The sequence below is a fragment of the Liolophura sinensis genome, chromosome 1 (genome assembly GCF_032854445.1).
Source record: "Liolophura sinensis isolate JHLJ2023 chromosome 1, CUHK_Ljap_v2, whole genome shotgun sequence".
Classification (NCBI taxonomy): Eukaryota; Metazoa; Mollusca; class Polyplacophora; order Chitonida; family Chitonidae; genus Liolophura; species Liolophura sinensis.
Genome location: NC_088295.1, coordinates 63,545,955 through 63,570,433, shown reverse-complemented (window position 1 = coordinate 63,570,433; position 24,479 = coordinate 63,545,955). Strand labels below are relative to the sequence as shown.

The following is a 24,479-nucleotide window of genomic DNA, read 5'->3' as shown; positions in this document are numbered from 1 at the left end:
TTCGCTCATGTAAATAGAATTTACACTTTTTTGTAATTGGCCAGAAATTATATCATAGTTTTGTTAACTCTAATCTGTGTGAGAAGTAATTTGTTTATATGTATGCTTGTCAACACATTGCAGGTTTGTGAAGTTGGTTTGTATGACGGTGTGTACGATAGTGACAAAAGAAATGCTTTAATTCAGGAAAGAAATGAAACATACCCTGTATCTACTCAGTGGAATGGTTGATATATTATAACAAAACACATTTCATTGTGTGGCTTTTCTGGTGTTATAAAGCTGAAATTGTGTTTTGAACCAGACTGGCAAATGTACATCGTGATTAGAATAGATATAGGCTCAAGTAATTCATCACACGTCTGCAAATGTTGGCATATACCTACACATGTAGTGTATGCTTCTATAGAGACCATTATTCGTTTTTCTCATCGCTGTATCATTGGGATGATATTAAGCCAGATATTTACTGTATGTAAGCATGGTGCCAGTTCATGCAGACTGTACATGTGGCTATATGTAAGTGTTTTGCCTGTTTTTGTACAACACTATATGTAATATGACATAATGTTATTGTATCCATCTACAGTATCTCTACTTGTTCTTATACATGGACGCATATGACACTATTCTGGCAGTGACGCAGTGTTAGGTACATGTACAGTACCCATGTAATAGCAGAGTCAGAGGGTCAGGGGCTGAAGCTATTATAGCTAGTGTGTGGGCTGATACTGAGTAGGTACATGAGGAGGTAGCTAGGTGTGCCACGGAGCTATAATAAGTATACGCTCGGAAAAATATACTCTCTGAAAATGTCAATAGCCATTTCTATGTTATACATATACATGTACTCAGCCTGCCCGTATAGACACTTGTGCAGAAGTTGTGTGTATTACATCATGTTAACGCTGTGTATTAATCTTAACATCTGAACCTCATTTACAGGTACCAGTGTATATTTAAACATGGATAAATTAACGACAGTTACGTGTACATGTACAGATTTTGCCTGGATACATACAGTAATACTGTGTCGGTATTGGATCAGTGCGTCCAGTTCTTCGACATTGACATGATTGAGGTAATCGTAAGCAATTTCCATCTGCACTAATTTGGTAATTACATGTATACACATGTAGGAAACAAAAATAATTGATTCTTAGCTGAGGAGAGAGATTTTTGTAGTTGTATCAAGGATAATGTAGTTTACCATCTATGTGTTACGCTTCAGTCTCTGAGATTAGCTTTTATACGTACACATGCTGGGTTCCTCTCCGGTCATACATGCGTGGGAACGTGCACTCGGTCATGGGTTCCCCCGGGCTCTGCCCAGTTTCCTCCCATGTACCATAATCATATAATCAGCCATCGTAGGAGTGAAGTATTCTTCATTATGGCATATATCATCAATTGAATAAATAAATAAAATCTATACATACATGTAAGTGAATGTAGATATAATGGTGACCCACAATTAAATTAATTAGCAACTAGAGCTCAGCTTATTTAATGTTAGTTAAGTTCTAAGACATTGTACCATATCAAAATTAAATAGATATACCCATATGAGGAGAAGTCTGCACAAAATGACCAGTATTAATCATAACGAATTGTGTCATTTTGTGATCTCTAAGTTGTTATGCACTTTGTACCATTTGATGTGGTTCTCAAAATAGGTTGTTAAAAAAAACACCATGTAGCATTTTCTGTATGATGAAATATTTCTTTTGGTGATCTTTATCAGTTCACACTTATTAAAAAGTTGGCAGAGAATGATAGCATATAAAGCACATTATGAACTGTATCATGTGAGGATCATCTCTATATATTCATGCATGGCACTGTGAGCGATGCAGTCTATAAATCAAACTATAAACCATTTCATTTTGTAGCCAAAATAGTTGCTGAGACCTGCATGTTGGCACGGGCTGAGAAGTGTCAGGTTGATGGCTCACTAAATATACAGGTGTCTCGGATCAGTTCCGTGTGGGCTTCCGTAAAGGCCGTGTGATATCCGGCGTCGTGGATGCTTTGTGAACCCAAGTACTATCTATAGAGTATTGATTGCAGAATGGGGATCGGCTCTATGTATGTACGTGTTGGCTTTCCTCTCTCACTGTATGAGCGAGTATGCCTCTCTGTCTACTAGCCTGTTTCAGACCATATTGAAGGAAATGATGCATACAAGCACTGATTAATGTCCACTCACTTGGTGGCAGAAGTTCATAAAAATGTGATTTTTTGTGATAAATTTTAATTTTCTGAAGAGGGTATATGGAATTTACTATGCAGTTAAGTACCAGTATATTATGAAAATATTTACCAAAAGAATTACATTTTTACACTCCACAAATGTACATACATGTATATCTATAAAAATTTGTTGATCATATACTGACATGTACATGTTATTGCCATGACCAGTAATAGGTGAAAATGACATAGAAAGTATGGTATATATTTAATAGATAGATGTACCATAGATACCATTTTTATCAGCACCATATTATCATGAACTTGTGAAAATGACATGGAAAGTATGGTATATATTTAATAGATAGATGCACCATAGATACCATTTTTATCAGCACCATATTATCGTGAACTATTTTATTAGAGGGCCACAAATAGCCCCAGGCCCTGGGCTTACTGGCTACTACCTTTGAAAATATGTTTACATGTACAGTAAATATAGAAACTCTTATCCAGTATGATAATTAAATGATGCTTTCCCAATTAATTTATATTATTAAATCCATGACACCAACCTTTTTTTTTAGCATGCCTGCACACAGAGAAAATTTGCCGTCACATAATTATAAGACTACTTTTTCAACTGTTAATTCCCAGCATTCTTATTCCTTTCCTCTCTGTTTCATTTCTATGTACATATACATGTATGTTCCTGTACATTACACATGGTGTGTTTTTATATACAAATTCATCAGAAGTGCTTGGGGGCAATTTATTCACCTCTGAAAATCTGCTCTAAATCTCCCACAAAAAAAAGAGGAAAATTTTGTTTAATGGTGGGTTTTTCACTTGAAAAGTTGTTCGCAGACTAATTAGCATACATGTATATTGGACTGTATAGATGCGGGATTGTAAGTATATAGTATGTATACTTTAATGTTACAAGCTTCAGCTTGACCTGTAGTCATGCTGTCACTTATGTTTACATTGTAGCTCACACATTTGAACTGGTCCACTGACTCTCACCATTAACTTTATAGAAATCAGTCACTCAGCTGCACTGTGACGTAGAGGACATTTTACCTTACCGTGCATTAATCCACCAGAGCATGAACGTACCTTATGCATGACCCTGCTGTGCAACTCTCATGGGTCATGGATTCCTATCAAAACATGTCGCCTATAAAGTCAACCACAAAAAAAAACTGGCATTAGTAACCCTGTGGCATGTTAACATTTAGGACAAGTGGGTCAGTTTGAGTAGTACTGGTCAGTATGCCTGGGTCATTTTTGCTGGTGTTTATGTGTCAGTCTAACAAAGTGGTCTAATCTAGACTGACAGTTGGATGTTCATGCCAGGGTGTTGATGATGATGACGATGATGATCAGTTTGTAACCAGGACCAAAAGTTAGTTAAATCAATCTGAAATATGTTTTTGATTTTTGACTGCATGTGTAAAGTGTGGACTTAACTCATGCAGGGACCCATAGCCTTCCATCTACTATATGTATAGCTCTACTGAAAGAGCTCACACATCTGATACAGATGGCTAATTAACATAATCCAGAATGCCCAGTGGAAACAACTGTATCATAGTAAGACGTGACATGTTGCTATCGAAAATGAGTGTGACTAAGCGAAGTGAGAAGGTGAATACAGGCCAAATTTTACCACATGGGCTGACGGAGATGAAGTTTTAAGTATGGAGGCTATTTATGGTTCACTTGCAGGTATAATCGGTGACGCTGGGAAAGGTGCAAGTCATTTTTTTTGCGTTGGAAATGCAAGACTGGGTAATCAACAAGCTACCTCAAGGGGCGTTATGTGAATATTAATGAAGGCACACTCTCTCCAGTTAGTAACAATTTGCCAAGGTGTTTGGCTTTTTCATTGGCTGATATATATTACGTCACTTTCCACTTGTACCTGAATACCAGGTGTTTTTCGACAGAGTACGGGAGCAATAGGCTCTGATGGTGTGTCTTGGAGAGATCAAGTAACCTGGACTAAATCAGGTACACAATCTACAGTCTAGGGCATTTATATCATTATGGCAGGTTCCAACATGTATGATTGTATACATGTACTATGTACTGAACATGTAGGTCTCTCCTATCTTCAAGTGAATCTCATAGCTGTAGATATAAATACATAAAATATATTATGTATTTATATCTAAATTATCTAATTATATTAAAATTATATTTATTAATAAATATAACAGTGATTTGGGCTTTTTGATTGTAAATGTAAAATGTCAAGCCTGCTTTATGTAGCTATGGCATCAGGAGCTAGGCTTCTGCCCAGTTAAACCCTCAGTTAACTCTTTAACCAAACAGGCGGCACCATATATTTGAAATGCCAGTACTCTTCTGTATGGCAGTGTTAAAATATCAGTAGAATAGACATCAAAACAAAGATAAAATCTGTCGAAGCTTCCTCAAGCCCGTATAATGTTATGTGCATTACTTATGTGACTGTCTCTTTGTTGTCAAACGCAATTTTGAAATCTGATGAAGAAAAAGCTACATGTAAAATCAGCATAAATGTCACTGATATTGGCTGGATGGAAGCATTTCTGCTTGGCCAACACAGTGGGTTGTCGGTTTTATCGGTCTGCTCTATAAATAGAAATCATGTGATCATCATTAAATATGGAATTGTTCAGGGTTTCCATATGGACTGGAATTACTGCTGAATTGGTTCTTGTTGGATTAACTGAAGAAACAGAAGAACTGTGGCTGTAAGCCAGGAGGTTTGTCAGGTACTGGGTAAGATGTGGCGCTTTACAACTGGCACTCTCTGTTTCTTCTGCCCATTGTGAAACTGAACTACGTCCTTTAAAATTTCATTAGTGTCATTATGGTATTGAACAACAATTAAATAAATAAATAAGTAAATAAATTCATTAATCAGCATTTGATGTATTTGTCATCCAACATATTTTCCCTCAAAATGAGTTATATTGTTACATTTGTACAGGTACATTGCATACATAGTTTGAAGGTAGAAACACCTTTCCATATGGATGAAAAATTTTTTTTACAGGGCTCCTATAATTAATCTGAAGCATTAAGAGTTCAAATGTAAATTAAAAACATTTACATCTGCATGTTTTCCTTAGAACTATCACCAGATCAATGGCTGAACTGACCGTGTCCTCATAGTGGCCATTTGCATTTACATGCATCTTGATTAAAACCAAGTGACAGGAAATGAGATGGTGAATATCTTGGTTAATGCGATCCTGAGCGTCTCTGTATCAGATGCGGTCCTATGATGACTGAGTTAGTAATGACTACAAGTTTACTGAGAGTTTACAATAGTACTATGAGCAGAAAGGATGTCATAAAGGGCCACATTGGTGGTGACCGTAATCTGACCATTGTCTTAACACGCCACCTTGGGGGATCTAATTCTGTATGACCTCTGTGAGCAGGTCAGTTGGATGTCAGAAACGCAGATACACTGTTAATTATTTATAATGATGGCGTTGACTGTAATTTGCCAGATGCTTACAGCAAGCAGCTGGCCCCAGTAAAATTTGTGCCTCTGGATCTCTGTCATCTAAAGCAGACTGGCACATGTATCAGTTCACTTAATGGTATTAAAGAAAACACAGTATGTATCCACCACATGTATAGTTACATCATTTACCAACTGGATGCCAGTATAGTTACACCATTTACCACATGGTACATTGGATTAGTCACCACATGGTACATTGCATGCCAGTATAGTTACACCAGACATCACATGGTACATCGGATGCCAGTATAGTTACACCAGTCACCACATGGTACATCGGATGCCAGTATAGTTGCACCAGTTACCACATGGTACATTGGATTCTAGTATGGTTACACCAGTTACAACATGGAACATTGGACGCCAGTATAGTTGCACCAGTTACCACATGGTACATTGGATTAGTCACCACATGGTACATTGGATTCCAGTATAGTTGCACCAGTTACCACACAGTACATTGGATTCCAGTATAGTTACAACAGTTACCACATAGTACATTGGACGCCAGTGTAGTTACCCCAGTTACCACATGGTACATTGGATTCCAGTATAGTTACAACAGTTGCCACATGGTACATTGGATTCCAGTATAGTTACAACAGTTACCATATGGTCTATTGGACGCCAGTAAACAGTAGTTACACCAGTTACCACATCAAACATTGGATTCCAGTATAGTTACATGTACAACAGTTACAACATAATTATATCAGTCTACACCAAATACTAATATTGCCTACATGTGCCAGTATGCTTGAATAATTATAGACCTTGCAAACATGCGAAAAGTTTGAAGAATAACAGGAATACATGTATCTGTTCTAAAATTTGGAATATATAATGCTGACTATGGTTACAGGACAGGGTTGTTGCGGGCGTTTACACTTGTGCAAATGCACAAGTGCTTGAACGCATGTAATCTATGTAGTACTTCATTATAATATGTCGACGAAGCTGTTCAGTAAGTTGCTGTACATTGTCATTACTTTGGCATAAAGCAAGCTTCACAATACCTGTGTTAATTGTTAGGAATGTACAGATAACCTTGGCTCTGTGAACAGACAGGTACACATATTCAGCGTACAACTCTTGCCTTCCACCTGGGGGTAAGATATCAGTTAGTCCCTGATATTAAGGCCTAATAATATCAGATCTGTGATATCTTGTTCAGGATCGAGTTGCAGTGTTCCATTAGTCTTTGTCTTTATATTCGCATGCAAGTCTTTGTAGTTGACAATGTCAGTATGTCTTTCTGAACAAAAGGCTATTGATTTCAGCTCAGAAGCATTCTAATGTTCAAAACAACCACATCAAGTGATCTAATTTGTGGTGATCAGTAAATTGTTGCAAGACTGTTTCCATAGATTTAATTCAGAGTAGAAACTTTTCATCGGTAAGGCAGTAGGGTCAAAATGAACTACAAAGCATCCTTCAAGATCTACTGGCTCTCCTCTATGTCATTTTGTCATTCAGTCAAATGAAGAGAAAAATGATTAAAACGTCGTACGATTTATTTTCATATAAATGTACACACATAGCATGGAGTAGAAGCCATACATGGATTTTTAGATCATTGTGTGTTTATCATTGTATGGTGGATGGCCACTGCTGTGATTGGTTAATTAGTTCATTTGTTGACAAATCACAGGCCTGAGTCGGACAGGCACTGCTTGTTTACCTTGTTATGATCAGTGACGTATCATTTATTCAGATGATGAGGGTAATGATGAGAGTCGAGGTCGGAGAGGAGAATTGATTTATTTGTTAATATACTTACAAAATAATGGGTGAGACAATAGCGTTTATATTGGCTATAGCCACTGTTAAGCCATGGCATTGTGACGGATTTAATAAGTGTATGCTGTTGTAAAAAGATTAGTAAACCTGAAGGGATAAAATGGGATATTCACAGAATATGGAACAGAATATGGAACAGAATATGGTTGAATTCTGTTCCAGCTCAGTCAGCCTGGAATCTGTCACTCTCTCCAGATGATGTTTTTTTCTGTACCTGACATACAAATCTGTGTCAGAAACAGTGTCATGTTCATGGTTGATAGATTTCCATATGTTTAAGTATCATGTGGACAAGTATATAGGCTGCGGAATGGCCATGTGGAAAGAAAACAAATTATCCTCTCTTCAGAGTACGTCAATAGAAGACTTGGTCACCAGGCAACGGCTATTGATAAGTGTGAGTGCTGGCGATTTCTGTCAGCTCTGGTAGCTATCAGGCCGTAGACAGTGAACAGCGGAGTAAAGCCCCATGGATGCAGATGTGCTCTGGGCTTAGTAATGTGTTAACACAGTTATTAGATCCTGTATGTGATTCCTTGGGGGATAGATTTACTGGCTACAGAGGTTGTTGTGATACCTATCCATATACAGGTAGGTTGGATAGGTTTAGGAGGTATCTGTCAACATATCTATGCAAACAGCTGGTACCCCTGATCTCCTTCCCCACACTGTTTATACAGGTACATGTGGCAGTGTAATCATGCATGTATAAATTTATATTTATTTATTTATTTCATTGGTTTTTTACGCCGTACTCACTTAATATTTCACTTATACGGTGACAGCCAGTATTATGGTGGAAGGAAACCGGACAGAACCCGGCGGAAATCCACGACCATCCGCAGGTTGCTGACAGACCTTCCCACATACGTATAAATTTATAACCAATCGTGTTCTTGCTGGCTTTGCCCTGCTTGTCTACGCATACGGCTGAGAGACTGTGTTGTATTCAGGGCACATATTGCAGGCAAATATTTAACAAGTGATACTATTGTGGCATCCAGGCGCATGGACATCTCTGACGAAGTTATTGTTCAAACTGAATAGCAGATTTAATGAAATAATAATTTTGCTTGCACAAACACTTTACTTCCATTTATCACTGCCTCTGTGATTAAATTTTTTCCCACAGTGTGTGGATGAAATTTAACTATTTATATCCTCTAATGTGTATTGATTTGTGTAAAAGTTCACATTTTCAACTGTTAATTTTTATGTGTGTGTTTTTTTTTGTTTTTGCATTATTTCTGTTAAGATTGCAGAGCTGTATTTTTATAATTTAGCTGCCAACCTTCAAATCAGTTTTACCACCTTGTCATCTGAAGCTTGTTTTTCATAATTTTCCTGTCATATTTCCATTAACAATGTGTTGCCTAGGTAACAAACTCCTACATATAGAAACAGGTAGCTGCCTCTAGGCAAGATAAGCTGCTTTGGTAAGAGCCATAGCTGTCTCATTTGATATAAAATCACCTTACTTCCTTGTGTACTGATGCACACCTGCATCATACGCCCACAGGTATAACTGAAAAATAAATCTGTAATATTTAAAACCGCGTAATATGAGAGAAAAACATTATTCGATCAGCTTATGAATTAGGGATGTGGAACAGCATCATGGTGCCTGTTGGGAATTTTGACATTTGTATCTGTGTACAGTTACTTGTATATGCATGGAGAAATTGATTCATGGTTGAAAATCCCTGGAATTGATGTTGTTGTGATGTACGCCTGATGTGTCATCATTGTTCAGAGGTGTTGTAGACAGGAGAGCATTACATCACTGTGGGTTTATAAACCCAAGTGTATTTGTTAGAACCTTGTCATGTGTTCCATGTCAACTATAAACTCAACGTGAAACTGAAATATACTACAAGGAATGCTGACTTTTTAGGATGTGCTTTAATAATTCTAACACATGTTCGTTCATTCAAGTACACATGTGCAACACTTTATAGTTTTCTTAAGTGTATACTATATTGCTTTTTAACATAGATGTTGTAACATACAAAAGGAGATCATAAATATAAAATAAGAACGAAAGCACACACACAAAAAGTCAAATTAAAAAAAAAACCTTAACATTCAATTTCTCTGTTGATATGAAAAACTCATTGAAGAGGTTTGACGTGGTTTTAGCTTTGTAGTATGGTTGAGCACTAATTTTGGTGATTTATTTTTTTTATTTGTTTTATTGGTGTTTTATGCTGTACTCCAGATTTTCTAATATTGGATGGAGTCACTTTGCTTCTTCACATAACCTAATTCTGATATTTTTTGGGACAGATATTAGCAGCATTGAAAGCAGAATATTACATTTCTTTATCACCACTTTAGAAAGGAAAGATGTTAGTATGTTGTTCAATAGATGGTCCAAACAGGTGAGAAAAAAGAAACTCAGTATTCCTGCTGCATGTACATTGGCTAAAATAAGCAGACCAGGTGTCCCAAAAATTAGAAATAGGGTAAGACCTACCTGATTTTGCAGGTATATGTAAAAACAGGTAAAACTTTAACCACATTGTATATTACTTACCTGTTGTTCATATCCCTGTTGACAGAGCTAGCGGTGACACCTGACAATGGCACCCGGAGCTGATGATGTCTGGTCAAGGTTACGGCGGGCAGCTGCAGAGGGTGATGATGATGATGCTGCAGCACCAGCCGAGACGACAGGTGGGGCTGCTGGCGATGGGGTCACAGAAGGGGTGACAGATGAACCTAGCATCCTGGACAAGGCAGGCGCAGATATTATGAAAAAGCTGAACGATTTACCCAGTGAGTCCATGAATTTCATGTCATCATGTCATACAGCAGGGATGTCTGATAATGCTAGAAACCATTAACATACAGATCTAATGTGACAATGAAAATTGATTTGGAAAGAAATGTAGTTAGTTTGAGTATTTTCTTTTTGTTCCTAAGCTGATATTTGGCAGTTACATGCTGGCATCTATTGCAGTTTTCCTCTGAACCACCATCACTGGGCATTTTGACTGTGTGAATCATTTTGTCAGTGACACCTGTTTCCTGTTTCAGTTTACTTTCGAGTCACCATCACTGGGTATTTTGACTGTCAATTAGTTTGTCCATGACACCTGTTTCCTAAAGTTTGATCCACCATGACTATTGGCATTGTGACTGTGTTACTTCTGTTCTTCTGTAAATCAGTCAGTCATTGACCCATGCTCTCTGTTTCAGTTCCACTGTGGGCCACCATCACTATTGGCATTGTGGCTGTGTTACTTCTGTTCTTCTGTGAATCAGTCAGTCATTGACCCATGTTCTCTATTTCATTTCCACTGTGGGCCACCATCACTATTGGCATTGTGGCTGTGACTTCTGTTCTTCTGTGAATCAGTCAGTCATTGACCTATGTTCTCTGTTTCAGTTCCACTTTGGGCCACCATCACTATTGACATTGTGACTGTGTTACTTCTGTTCTTCTGTGAATCAGTCAGTCATTGACCCATGCTCTCTGTTTCAGTTCCACTGTGGGCCACCATCACTATTGGCATTGTGGCTGTGTTACTTCTGTTCTTCTGTAAATCAGTCAGTCATTGACCCATGCTCTCTGTTTCAGTTCCACTTTGGGCCACCATCACTATTGGCATTGTGACTGTGTTACTTCTGTTCTTCTGTGAATCAGTCAGTCATTGACCCATGTTCTCTGTTTCATTTCCACTGTGGGCCACCATCACTATTGGCATTGTGACTGTGTTACTTCTGTTCTTCTGTGAATCAGTCAGTCATTGACCCATGTTCTCTGTTTCAGTTCCACTTTGGGCCACCATCACTATTGGCATTGTGGCCCTGTTACTTCTGCTCTGCTGCTGTTTCTGTATCTGTAAAAGATGCTGCTGTAAAAAGAGAAAAAAGAAGGAAGGGAAGAAAGGCCTTAAGGGAACAGTTGACTTGAAGAGTGTGGCTATTCTGGGAAATGCTTATAAAGAAAAGGTAAAAATGAAGGGAACCAGTTGACACTGTGATACAGAAGGAAGACTTAACAGCCTTTGTGGTGAATGTGATGAATTCTAGGTACATGTATAGTTGTAATGAAATAGTGAATTGCTAAAAATGGTCATGTACATGAAGTAAATAACCAGACCTGGTACGGTTATAAAATAGTTATAAAATTGAAGTAAGTATGTTATCACATAACCTGACGTAAAACTCAAGCTCCAAAGCTGTCTTGAGCTTAGCATGAACTTTGTCTGAACTTGTGGCCTTAGTTCTGACCTTAGTGTTAGTCCAAATCACATCCTATCACCTGTATCACAGTACAGCTAACAGTTATGAATCTGAGACTATAAAGTCTGTGTTAATTAAGGCTAATGCCAGTTTCACGGCGCTGGAGGGGAAAAGTAGTAGGTTTCCTGTTGTTTTAGTAGCGGTATATGTTACTAATTGATTGGCTTGGTTACAGGTGCAGCCTGACCTGGAGGAGCTGAATGTGAACATGGAGGACAATGAGGATGCGGAGAGCACAAAGTCAGAGGTCAAACTGGGCAAACTCCAGTTCTCATTAGATTATGACTTCCAGAAAGGGGAGGTAAGAAGGCTGAGAGTGTGCAAAATAAAAAAAAATTAATGAATAGAACATGGACTTTGACCAATGACAAGATGTTAAGAGAAGCCTAGGAATATATATTTGATTCATATACTATATATGTACTGGTGATTTCGATATGTCATAGTTTAATCCATTGTGATGGATTCAAATTAGCATATGCAAATGATAGCCTTTTTAAACATTGCTTGTAATTTGTATTTCCATAAAAACTTTTGATTTCGATATTTGATCATTTAGGGGATGAGATTTTTAAAAATCAAGAAAAAAATAATTAAAAACAAAGGACAAATGTTTATAGGCAACCTGTTATAAGGTACGCTTGCAAACGGTCCAGAACATGTGTAACTGCTTTGGTGGCCTTATGGTTAGAGTGTCAGCCTCGATGTCGGGAGAAACGGGAATTTAAAAATGGCACTTGTTGCTGCCTGACTTGGCACTGAGCACTGAGAGATTAGAGTAAGGAAAAAGACTGGTTGGCCTGGTGTCAGTATAGTGTGTCATGTTTCGTATCTTTGACATGATACGTCTGTGACGTCAGCACTTGGTTGGCATTGACTCGCCTTGCCACAAGAAGACACAGTAAATGTGCGCACACCTAATCACTCCTAATCCTCATATGTGTGTGACGTTGAACACGAAGCATGCCTTCATTCATTTCCTATCCCATGAACCTGTTAAGTTTGCGTATTGTGACTTTGGTATTGCTGAACTCTCGATGCCCATGTGTTACCAGCTGTCAGTAGGGGTGATCCAAGCAGCAGACCTACCAGGCATGGACATGTCCGGCACCTCGGACCCTTATGTCAAGGTCTACCTCCTACCAGACAAGAAGAAGAAATATGAGACCAAGGTTCACCGCAAGACGCTCAATCCCGTCTTCAATGAGACCTTCATCTTCAAGGTCAGCAGATTGGCTTTTAGTTTAGTTTATCCTTCTGGAGGGGGGGAGGGGGCATACAGAAGTAAGTTTCTTCGGAAAGCTTCATGTGTGTAACACAGTAAGAATTGTTTTTCAAGAACTTTAATTAATAACTGTAATTGATTGTAGTATTACTTATGTTTTTTCTCTCGAAAATGGTCTAGTTTTGCTAGTTAGATATCACTTTTGTTATTACATTTTGCTATTACACTGCTATTACACTATATATTTCGCCACAAAAGAGGTAGAAATTCTTCTTGTGCTTAATTTACGTAAATCGACATAAAATTCACGCGAACGTGAAGGAAATTGCAGCGCGCATAATTAGAATCAGAAATCCAACAAAGATGGCACATTGCTTATTTTTTTCATGGATGCAACATCTAAACTGATATGCATTTATATGCTTGTGGAAAAAATGTCAGGATGTAAATAATACATAGAATATTGCACAGTGACGGTTAAATACAATAAATATTGTTTTCGTGAAAGGTAGAAATGTTTGCGTCTCCTGGGTTATCATTTACACCTCTCACTCGAACAATGTTTATGGTATTCAACATCTTCTATTTATTTAACTCTCTTTATGTGAAACATTGGTTTCTTTAGAAGAAAAAAAAGTAAACTTCCTGCCTACTTGATCTCAAGAAGTGTTTCTAAATGATGTTCTTTCACTCCAGGTTCCATATGCCGAGATTGGGTCGAAGATCCTGTGCTTCGCCGTGTACGACTTTGATCGTTTCTCCAAGCACGATCAGATCGGCCAGGTGCAGATTGCACTGAACTCGGTGGATCTGGGTCGAGTGGTGGAGGAATGGAAGGACCTTCAGAGCCCAGACAACGACGCTGAGAAGGTGAGCGCTGAGTTCTGCGCTGGGGCTTTCTGATAAAGTTTTTTATTTATTGCCTGACTTTCTTTGGTTAAATTCATGGGTATAATTAGAGATGCACATGGGCGTGTAGTGAGGTCTGCACACCTCGGCGTCAGTGACTCGACTCCACAGGGTGCGGATTAGCCACCTTGGCTTCTTTGCAGGGCAATGAAATGGGCTGGGGGCTTATAACCCTCTTTTGTCATCTTGCTGCCAACTTAGCCCGTTCAAAACAAAGCCTAGTAACCAACAGTCAAAATTTTACCTCATTTACTATATACTTGGTTTGCTCAAATATCTAAATATTCTGATTATCATTTTTGTTCTTTTATTTTTTTTTTTTATTGTAAAATTTTTATACTTGTCTCCTATTCCCAAAGAGTTTGGTTTGCATTTGGTTCCAAGCCAATAAACCCATGGACTTTTAGGGTACCCGTCTCCAAAAAATAAAAAAAGGTAAAATAAATGTGGAAATGGGCATGTTTTTGTATTTGCAGGAGAATAAACTTGGAGACATTTGCTTCTCACTGAGGTATGTGCCCACGGCTGGTAAACTCACCGTTGTCATCCTGGAAGCCAAAAACTTGAAGAAGATGGATGTGGGAGGCCTGTCAGGTGGGTGACCTTAACACAGAAGACATGTGTGACGGATTACTCCGTATATTTACCACTCCATATAATAATCTTTGTGATTCATTTGATCAAAATAACAAATCCATGAGCACATGCACTCATAGGCGTGTGCTCACTTGATAATGTGTCTAGTAAACTTTGCCTGTTCCATAATTCATATTTCTTCAACAATAAAGATTTTATATACTCTGGAATAAAAGAAGTGTAAGTTTTGTTACATTCCTTTTCTGGTAATGAAAAATTAATGATTTCAGGGTGAACATGAAACTAACATTTGTGAAAGTAGAAAGATAGTGTAAATGGCAGAGTTATTTTGTAATTTCCACACAATTTCACCCATTCGTCTAGCATGCATAGATCTAATGGTAACAATAATGATAGGAATAATATAGTGTTAAGTGTACATAATATATGCTAAATTATCAGACTGTTCATTTTACTTGTTGTTCATCGTAATCTTTTTCCTTGAAGACTTCACAGTGATATAACTGATAAGTACCCCATCAAACCATATTGATTTATTCGGGGCCCTCACTGGTTCATACAAGAACTACTATGGTCTTAACCAATGAGATCGCATGCTCAAGTCCAGCTCTTGCTGCTTCAGCTGGGGCTTTAAGTCAGGAGGTATGTCAGATACTTTACCAAGGGCGGTGGTTCACTCTGGGCATTCCTTTCTCCTCCACCCACAACCCTGACTGCCATCATGTAGGTGAAGAATTTTCTGAGCACAAAATTAAACACCTGTCAAATAGATGAGTATGGATAGTCATTCGTACTTGCAAAAAAAAAAACAAAAAAATAAGATTTTTGTTTTGCTGGAAAAGTACCACATGTGTGGCCAGATGTTACCAGTGTGGTTTACAGTGCTATCATTGGTGGAAAACAGCAAATTGATAAAAGATGTGAATATTACTTTGTGCTTTGTCATGCTTAGTGGGTTTCAGTCTGTATGTACATCCTAAATTCATTGTTCTATGTATTGGACTGCAGTAAGTATTAATTAGTTTTTTTTAAGAATAGTTTATGGGATCTGATGTCTGTTGAAATTAATTTGAAATTTGAAAATTTAAATTCATAATTTTTTCATGTACTGACAAACATTCAGGTAAATGTCAGGGAAAAATAACAGTAATTTCAGTTTATTTGAACACATGTGACTGACCTTACTTTTGCCTTGCCAGATCCCTATGTGAAAATAGCTCTGTATCAGGGAACTAAGCGACTGAAGAAAAAGAAAACAACAATTAAGAAACGCACCCTGAATCCCTACTTCAATGAGTCGTTTACATTTGAAGTGCCATTCGAGCAGATACAGGTATCCTGTTTCCCAAGCTTCGGTTACCACCGGTGACGGGTTCTAACGGAGAAGCAAGACCCACCCACAGTGCTCATTTCTGCATGCTTTCTGAAAAAGAAAAAAATTTAATACAATATGAATATTATTTCTGGCATATGAAATATATATAATTTCATAAGCTGCACAAATTAAGAGCCATGTGATGCCAGCTTGGTTAGCTCAGAAGAATGTAAACAGTGACTGGGAGTGATGGAAGCTTTATCGTTCTCTAATCAGTTGTATTTCAGGGTTGCGCATGCCTGACAGCCACTCCCAGCATTTGTTGATCTGCAGCTAACCAATCTGTTGGGTTTTTTGCTTCTGTTTGCTTTTTTTTTTCTTTTATTCTGCATGTTTTACTGGTTTTTTGGATTATTGCGGGCTATTGCGGTGAAGTTTCTGGGTGAAAGTCTCTGCTCAATGCTGTATCCTCTCCTCTATTTCTCTCCTCTTGTCTTTTTTTTTCCACTAGATCCTTATGTTAAGATTTCTTTGATGCTAAATGGCAAGCGAGTTAAGAAGAAGAAGACAACTATCAAGAAGTGTACTCTGAACCCCTATTATAATGAGTCATTCACATTTGAGGTTCCTTTTGAACAAATCCAGGTATTTGTCTGGCTGAGAGCATTGGCATGTGCACTCTAGTGACGAGGCCAGTGGTCAGACGCGGCCAGTGTGTGTTGCGTGTGCAGTAGCTAGTTGTGTGCCCATGTGACTTGTACAGGATATTTGACTGTAGATCCTAGACCAGCCATTTACGAGACACCTTTTGCAGTCTGCATAGGTATATGTAAATGTACATGAATTATCACCACTCTAACCTTATTTTAACAAACCAAGTGAAAGAGAGCAGAATTTCATGAATTTTTTACTCCGAGAAATTAAGTTTCATTGGGAACATATTTTTCCCCCATTATATTTTCTGGTTTCTTAACCGTCCCTTTGCTATTAAAAAAAAAAAAGAAAGTGAAAGTTTTTTGTCGTATGGTGTAGACCTAAGGTAGACTGCACAGGGGATGTCCAAGCTGGGCTCTGCTCTGTGACTGATTGGCTGTACACACCTGGCCAGGGAATGTGCAACAGTTTGAAGAGTCTGTTTATAGGCAAGGTCTTAGCACTTTAGCTCCCCCTCAGTAGTGTGACATGAGATGTGTTTGTAGCCAGTAGTGGATGATGTGCCTGGTAGACCTGCCTCTCTTGTGTCCCATATTCTTCTCTTCCTCTCCCCTTCTCTCTCTTTCTCTCCTCCTTTCCCAGTTATTACCTACCTGTCTTGATTGTACCTGTGGCTGATGTGCTTGGTGGCTTCACTCAGTGTTGCCTAAGTTGCTTCCCTTTCTTTACAAGCATCTAGGGGACATAACTCTAGTAGTCTAGTGTATGAATCTTTGTGCGACCAAAAAAGGACAAACAATAAATAAATACAATGTAAATATATAAACATAAATAAAACTTATGTAGGATGTGGCCTGGATATGAGCTGTAAAGATCTCTGTAAACTTTGACACTGCATCACATTTGGTGATTTATAATGTGTACATTACAACAGAATTGTACATCACCCAGTCAGTACATGTAAGATAGTCAGCATGACTTCCCATATTGAACGTGGGTTTTCCCCCGTGCTCTACTCAGTTTCCTCCCACCATAATGCTGGCTGCCATTGTATAAGTGAAATATTCTTGAGTACAGTGTAAAACACCAATCAAATAAAAAATAAGTCCTATCTTGAACATGAATAATAGTTCATTCAAATATTCTCACTCATACATTTACACAAAGTACTAACACCCTTAAACAATTCCTTTATAGAGCTCAGTAAATTCAGTTAGCTTAATAGTGTTTCTGCAGACTTTTATGCACACATATTTATGCAATTTTGAGTTTCTATCTCTGTGGTCAAGGATTGGTTGTGTTCATTCTGAGTAGTACATTTATTTAACATTTGGTTCTGAAACTGTCAGATCACAACCTATGTTTTGTTTTGAAAATAATTCTTGTCAGCACAAATTTGATATGAACAGACCAAAAGATGAGACAACTTTCATCAGCAAAACTCAGATTTTTATTATCTCATCCGAACTAGAGCTCACAGATTTGTCACAGGATCCGGTTTAGATTTGTCACAGGATCCGGTTTAGATTTGTCACAGGATCCGGTTTAGAACTTTGATCAGTACACCCGTGGGATTGAGTCACTTTTTGGCACATGGAATTCATGCACTTCTACCTTCTTTTTGTGACATATTACATGTGTATATCTACTGTAATACCGTGTAGCACCTCTGCAAGATGCCATGCTCCATTCGCTTTGTACTGGCTGCTTACTGACCGTCTGTCTGCTTGCCTGCTAGTTCAACTTCTTGGGAACTTTGCACACTGTCCATTTTTCTGTCTGTTTCCATCTCTATTAGTCTGCAGTAGCTGGACTACACTTAAACAAGTGTAGTACTGAAAACATGCCAACACTTTATTTGTACCAATGCATATGTTTTGTCTGATTAGAATGTGCTTGTCCTATTTTCTTGTACGCCATTCTCTTAATAGGCCTTTTTCTTTAAGCATTTCATACAATAAACATTCTCTGGTGTAATGAATATTTGAGCATTAACCTAAAACCATGTGTAATTTTAATCTAAAACCGTGTAATTTTAACCTAAAACCATGTGTAATTTGAAAACTTTAATGAGCATGTGGCATTGTCTTGGTTTGTAACCACTCTATCAGACTATGACACCTTTAACTGTTTCAGTTGAATTATGTGTTGATCTTTGATTCTTACCCCCAAATTTCTAGATGCTGCTCTCTGACATTCTCCCTGTTAAAACACACCCTCCTGATAATCATTGTACTCTCTGCTATAATTAATGAAAATCTTTTATGCTCATAGTTGTGGCAATAATATATTGTTCTTGTCCCCGCCTCAAAATGTACTCAAGGTTGCTTCACTTGATGTTCTTAAAAACCAAAGTCACAAAAGAAAAAGAAAAAAGAACAAAAATGCTGTTGATGTCCAGAAATAATCATTTCTGTCCAAGGTCGCAATGACATTGTAGGTCACGGTATCAGTTGGGTGTGATTTCTGTTAAAATGTGACACATTATGTCCACGGTAGAGAGGAGCAATCCTAAGTACATTGTGACTGGTGTTGTGATCCATTTTAGCATAGTAATAACACCAGTCTGTGATTTGTGAACCATTACATTCTTATGCTGCTCAAGTTTTGATGTCCTGCTCGTATTGTACAAGTAAAGTTAATGACGCTGGATAACCCTTGATCAATATTTAAGGCTGTACATGTATATTTATAATTTTGCTGATTTACTTCTCTGCTGGTGTCGAGTACATGTATATTTGCAGCTTCAGTTTGATTTCAGTGAAAGTTAATTTTGCTATAATGTAAGACCATTGCTTTTTGCTGAATTGGCTGTTGCATCAAATGTTCCTCGTTGTTTAACGAATAATTATGATGTATAGGTTTTTGCGATTTGACTGATGATTAAAATTGTTTGTTCTGCAATGTTTACACGAATGTCATTTTTAATATCTCTTATTTCATCTCTGCAGAAAGTGACGCTGGCTATTACAGTGGTTGACTACGACCGTATCGGCACCTCAGAGCCGATTGGTCGCACCATGCTGGGCTGCAACTCGTCAGGCACAGAACTGCGACATTGGAGCGACATGCTTGCCAACCCTCGGCGTCCCATTGCCCAGTGGCACACGCTTCAGGAAGTCCCAGAGAAGAATTAAAATCACATGCGAAGACGTGTAAGCGCGGGCAGGTGACACCATAGACAGTTCTAAACTCCACTGCTCAGTGCTATTTTAATCAATGGCAAAAGGTGTTGACATTGGCTGCGTATTGCCCCAGAGACAATGTGTAGACAAATCTGATTAAAATTCCTCACACCAAATACTATTTTATTCCCGTTCAAGGACAGGGTTATTGTGGGCTTGTTCTACTTGTCGTGTGTGTGCGAGCACGCTTGGGAGAATGGCCCAAGTATTCTATGGGACATTTAGCCTTTATATGCTTAGAGGTCACGACCGCTGACAAGGTGTCAAGGTCAAAGATGTTTGCTGTTGTTGTGCCAAGAGTGGGAAATGAGATGAGGCATTAATATTACTGAATGAGGTGGAGTGGAAAGCTAGTCGAATTCCCATGTCTTCTGTGTACGTGATTGAATCATGATTTGGCTAACAACAACAACAATTTAGCGTCACAATGGATTATACATATATATACTTATATATATATCTACAAATTGTTACATATGTTCACCATTTGGTGTCACAGTACGTAATAATCTACAAATGGTTATTAAGGTCTGGGATTATGTGTCAACAAATCAACAAATATGTAACTTACTGGGAAAACATTTACTGGAAAAATCAAGATTTAACCTTTAGAGTTATAACCATCATTACCAGGCAACATCTACCAGAAATGTGGACAGGAGAGAAGTGAGTTTTGATAAATGTCCATTGATTTACATCAATAAGCTCTAACTTGTTTCAGCTTCTTTATAAGAATTTTTGTTAAAGCTTTTTAAGGCAAGCTGGGCTTTTACAAGATTTGACAGAATTTTTTAATGCCTCTTTAAAGTTGAAATAAAACAAGGCAACTTGGAAGGTGTGAAAGAAAGCATCAAACCTCAATTTCCAGTCTGGATGGAATGTATGAGCTGGAAACATTCACAAGCTTAATGTTAAGGTGCCTGAGTCTTACACTAATGAAAACGTTACATTTCACACCCAGTGTTTTTAACATGTGATACAGCTGTGTATATAGAATTGTAGATTTGTTGTTTAGAACATTGTTTCTTGTAAATGTGATATTTTGTCGATGACAGTTTTCATCATAATTTCTGAGAAAAGAATTAGAGAAGAAATAATGTTAAATAAGGAAAACAAATTAAGATAGGATGACATATTTATGTGACGTACCGGGAATTTGAAAAATCAAGACAGTAACTGAATTAATGAAATTTTTAATTGTGTGAATTAGTCCTGAAAGAAATTCTATACAGCCATGCATTGGGAAGTGCTTATTTGAGGTTTTCTTTCATTTTGCCAGCTGAAAAATACTGGTTGCTGTACCATATGGCTAACATTGATGAATTTTAAGTTGAAGTTAACAGACTAGATGGTGTAAGCTCAACTAAGAGAGGTACATGTACCACAGTATAATCTACAGTATAATCACGAACTAGAAGAAGAACACGGGTAAATGTGTTTGGTCTTAAGGATAAACAACTGATTTCCTTTTTTTTGTTTTTTTGGGTTAGATCCAAAATATATACAGATAATTAATATGTATCAAGAACTATGGATTATGATGTATATGGTTGTTGGTGGCATATTTATGACATATGTTCTATATTTATTTATTTACCATAGGAGGACTCCCTAATTCAAATAAGGGTATTATAATATTATATGTTTAGTTTCTTGTGATGCTAACGGTTGTGTCACATTTATTATATACAGCTGAAAACACTTTCGAGATCTATGGTTTTATTGTTCAGTACATATATGTACATGTATATGGTTATACTTTACATCTTGTGGTTTAACCTGTCTGGTATTCATCCTAAAAACTTTTCACAAAGATTGGCATTTAAATAACCAGAATCTGCTTCTATCGCATTCCATGACTGACCAAACTTGTCAAAAATCCTTTGTCAACATACATACAAATCTTTCAGTTGTACATGGAAAGACATAAAAAGGACTGTGGACAGTACAGCATTCCAAGTCATGTTTTAAAGATTTTCTTTTGGATCTCACTACAATATACATTTGTTTAAATACTCTTGTCTACAGTTCACTCAATAAGCTGGACCAAGTTGCACTGAATTAGTTCCCTTTGTTGAGAGATCTTCAGAGATTAAGGTCAAAATGTACATAATGTATTATCAGTGTTTTCACATTCTGTCAGCAGCCAACACATGGCTTGTCTATCCATACACATGGGGCAATGTAAGAAATATGTACATTAAAGATAAAAATGATCAAGATATATGAAAACATATATCTAATTCCTTTAAGACATGTAATTTGGTCAAAATGGAACAACTTTCTACAGCTTGAAGTATGAATTTCATCAGCTCTACAAAAATGGAATGTGTCATTTTAAGGGATCAAATAGTTTTCCCAGAGCTTTACTGAATACAACTAAAGAGGACATAGTAAATGTGCATGAGACCTGAACTGAATCTCAGCTAGTCGACCCAGAAACGGTCAGATGGGTGGACAGAAAGAATTGGATTTAACTTAGGGACCAGCAGTGTGTACACGGTTTAATCAAGCTGCATTTAATTTGACATCCTTCCACAATGTCATCCAATGGTCCATATATATATTTGCTGGTCATGGTTTAAATTCCAGTCCTCTTCCCTGTACTGTTCCGATGGATGTCTATGTATTTAAACTTCTGATTGGCACATCTCTCAATTTTTCTCTTTACTTAGACCTAGAGACCAGACTGAGACCAGATTCTGAATATGGGCTGCATGGGCTGCAGAAGTGTTAGTGTTGTTAATTGTGTATGGGTTTCTTTTTCTGCCAGTTATTTTACCACATGCGTACTGTTGAATGAAATGAATCTTTCACACGAGTATGCAAGTATTTGTATGAAGCTGATCTTTCATTTATGTACTACCAGTAATTCTCAAAGTGCTACACAATCTGATTTGCAGCTTTTTGAGACCCTGTAAATTATTAAAAGTCTTAAGGCCCCTTCCTGTAAGTTACTTTAATTTTTCGGGTAATGTGGAATAAAATACACTCACCAATGTATCAGGGCATTGATAACGTTACACATATTTCATCCAGACGCACAGAATACAACTGAACTACCCAGAAAAAACCAATACAAATATATAATATTATATTCATAATTTGCTACCGTATAAAATACACATAAAAAACAGCAATCTTTTAACACTGTGAAAACATACTGAGTGAGAGTCCTGCGTACAGCTGGCATCCCCACAGCCCATTTTCAGGATCTGTTATAACACTTTGTTATAGAATTAGATTATACTGTCACAGTTTTCTTATTTTTTCTTTCTTGTTTTATTATTATTATTTTTTTTCTTGAAGCATTGCTCAGTTTTGTAGTGATTTACCTCCTGTGTGTTATTGTAGATTATTTATGGATATAGTGATATGACCCCTTGTTAAGTTTATTGTATGTATATTACACCAGGCAATGTATTTGATTCTCTGTCTTACACATGTACATGTACATATAGAAATATATATTTATCCACACCAGCATACAGGTAGACTTGGGATTGGTCCCGATATCATGCATCTGTTTGGGAGTATAGCAGTGCAGAAGTGAAACTTTTCTAGGGATATACAGCAAAATCATTAGCTAATAAGGATATGATGTTTACTTCGTTTTAAGTCCACCTTTTGCTGCAGTTAATATCAAAGGTCACAGTATTTTTGTTGCCATTGTTTTATTAATGATATACAGCCCCTTGTTGTACCCAGTAGATGTGTTCACAGCATAATATTACTGGATATTGTGAATGTCCTTGTTGATTAAATAATAAAGGCAGTATTGTCTCAGTCTGACAAAAAATAACAACTTGATTACTATTTCATTCCTTATTGTAAGAAAATTATGTAGACCAAGTGAACTTGTAAAGAGTGTAGCTAACGTATGATGCTCCCGCGAGAGCTATCGGCTCAGTGAACAGTTATTCAAGGGAGGCAACTCAGCAATATTCCTACTTCACCACCACATATGGACAGCTATTGGCGGGGTAATCAGATTTCTGCTACCACACATAACTTGATCAGTTATGTTGTCAGCAGCTGCCATGCCATGAGATTGCAGTGACATGTGAGTAGATACAAGCATTTTCCGGCGGAGCACTTTCCTCAGAATCATTATATACAGTGAGATTTTGTGAGTGAGAGGGAAAAAACTTCAAAAAAAAATTTTTTTCTCAACTTTTCGAGGCATATATATCGATAAAGGTTGATACACAGGGCAAACTGTGGAGGAATTTCATTAACCCGGGAGCCTTTCACCAATGCAATCACTGTGTGTTCAAGTCCAGCTCATGCTGTCTTCCTCGTCAATTGTATGTGGTAACAACCTGCGGATGGTCGTTCCTCCCACCATAATGTTGACCACTGTCATATAAGTGAAATATTTTTGGATACAGCGTAAAACAACTATCAAACAAATAAATAAATAAATTTTGTTCCGTCGTACAGCTGTGGTTTGCTCCTGGCTGTAGGTTTCACTATATATAAGTGTTTGATTGATCAGACAAATAGTCCCTTGATGACAATACAGGCCTCACATATTGTGGTTTGTCAGGTTAACCCTGCAGAACGGGCAGACCGATTGTCTCCTCCAATCATTATTCTCTCTGACCACTCATATTACAATGTGTACAAGAAATATTCTTCAGTACAAGTGTATTGTAAAGATGTATGTCAACAGGAGTTCAAATCCATCTATTGCAGATAAATTTGTCACTTCATATTAGTGTGAAGTTCTGACTTAAGTTTGAGGGCAGAGACTAATTTGGTGCACCCACACAGCATTAGACTGCACTGTGACATAGTATCACACACCCTTTTTCAAAA

General features: G+C 37.5%; 1 protein-coding gene across 4 annotated transcripts in view; it reads left to right on the top strand.

The window, feature by feature from the left end:
• Positions 1-22,733, top strand: part of LOC135481764 (synaptotagmin-1-like) — a 37,791-nt gene extending 15,058 nt beyond the window's left edge. For 2 of the 4 annotated variants that reach the window (XM_064761448.1, XM_064761447.1), the window contains 8 exons: positions 10,084-10,300; positions 11,298-11,479; positions 11,949-12,074; positions 12,829-12,996; positions 13,695-13,868; positions 14,384-14,501; positions 15,704-15,837; positions 19,425-22,733. In XM_064761448.1, the coding sequence (XP_064617518.1) occupies positions 10,105-10,300; positions 11,298-11,479; positions 11,949-12,074; positions 12,829-12,996; positions 13,695-13,868; positions 14,384-14,501; positions 15,704-15,837; positions 19,425-19,610 (1,284 nt within the window). In that variant the 5' untranslated portion in view covers positions 10,084-10,104 and the 3' untranslated portion in view covers positions 19,611-22,733. Of the gene's footprint in view, positions 1-8,092; positions 8,114-10,083; positions 10,301-11,297; positions 11,480-11,948; positions 12,075-12,828; positions 12,997-13,694; positions 13,869-14,383; positions 14,502-15,703; positions 15,838-16,330; positions 16,465-19,424 lie in introns of those variants that run through there. The other 2 variants (XM_064761449.1, XM_064761450.1) reach the window with 2 other exon arrangements.
• The last annotated feature ends 1,746 nt before the right edge of the window (positions 22,734-24,479 follow it).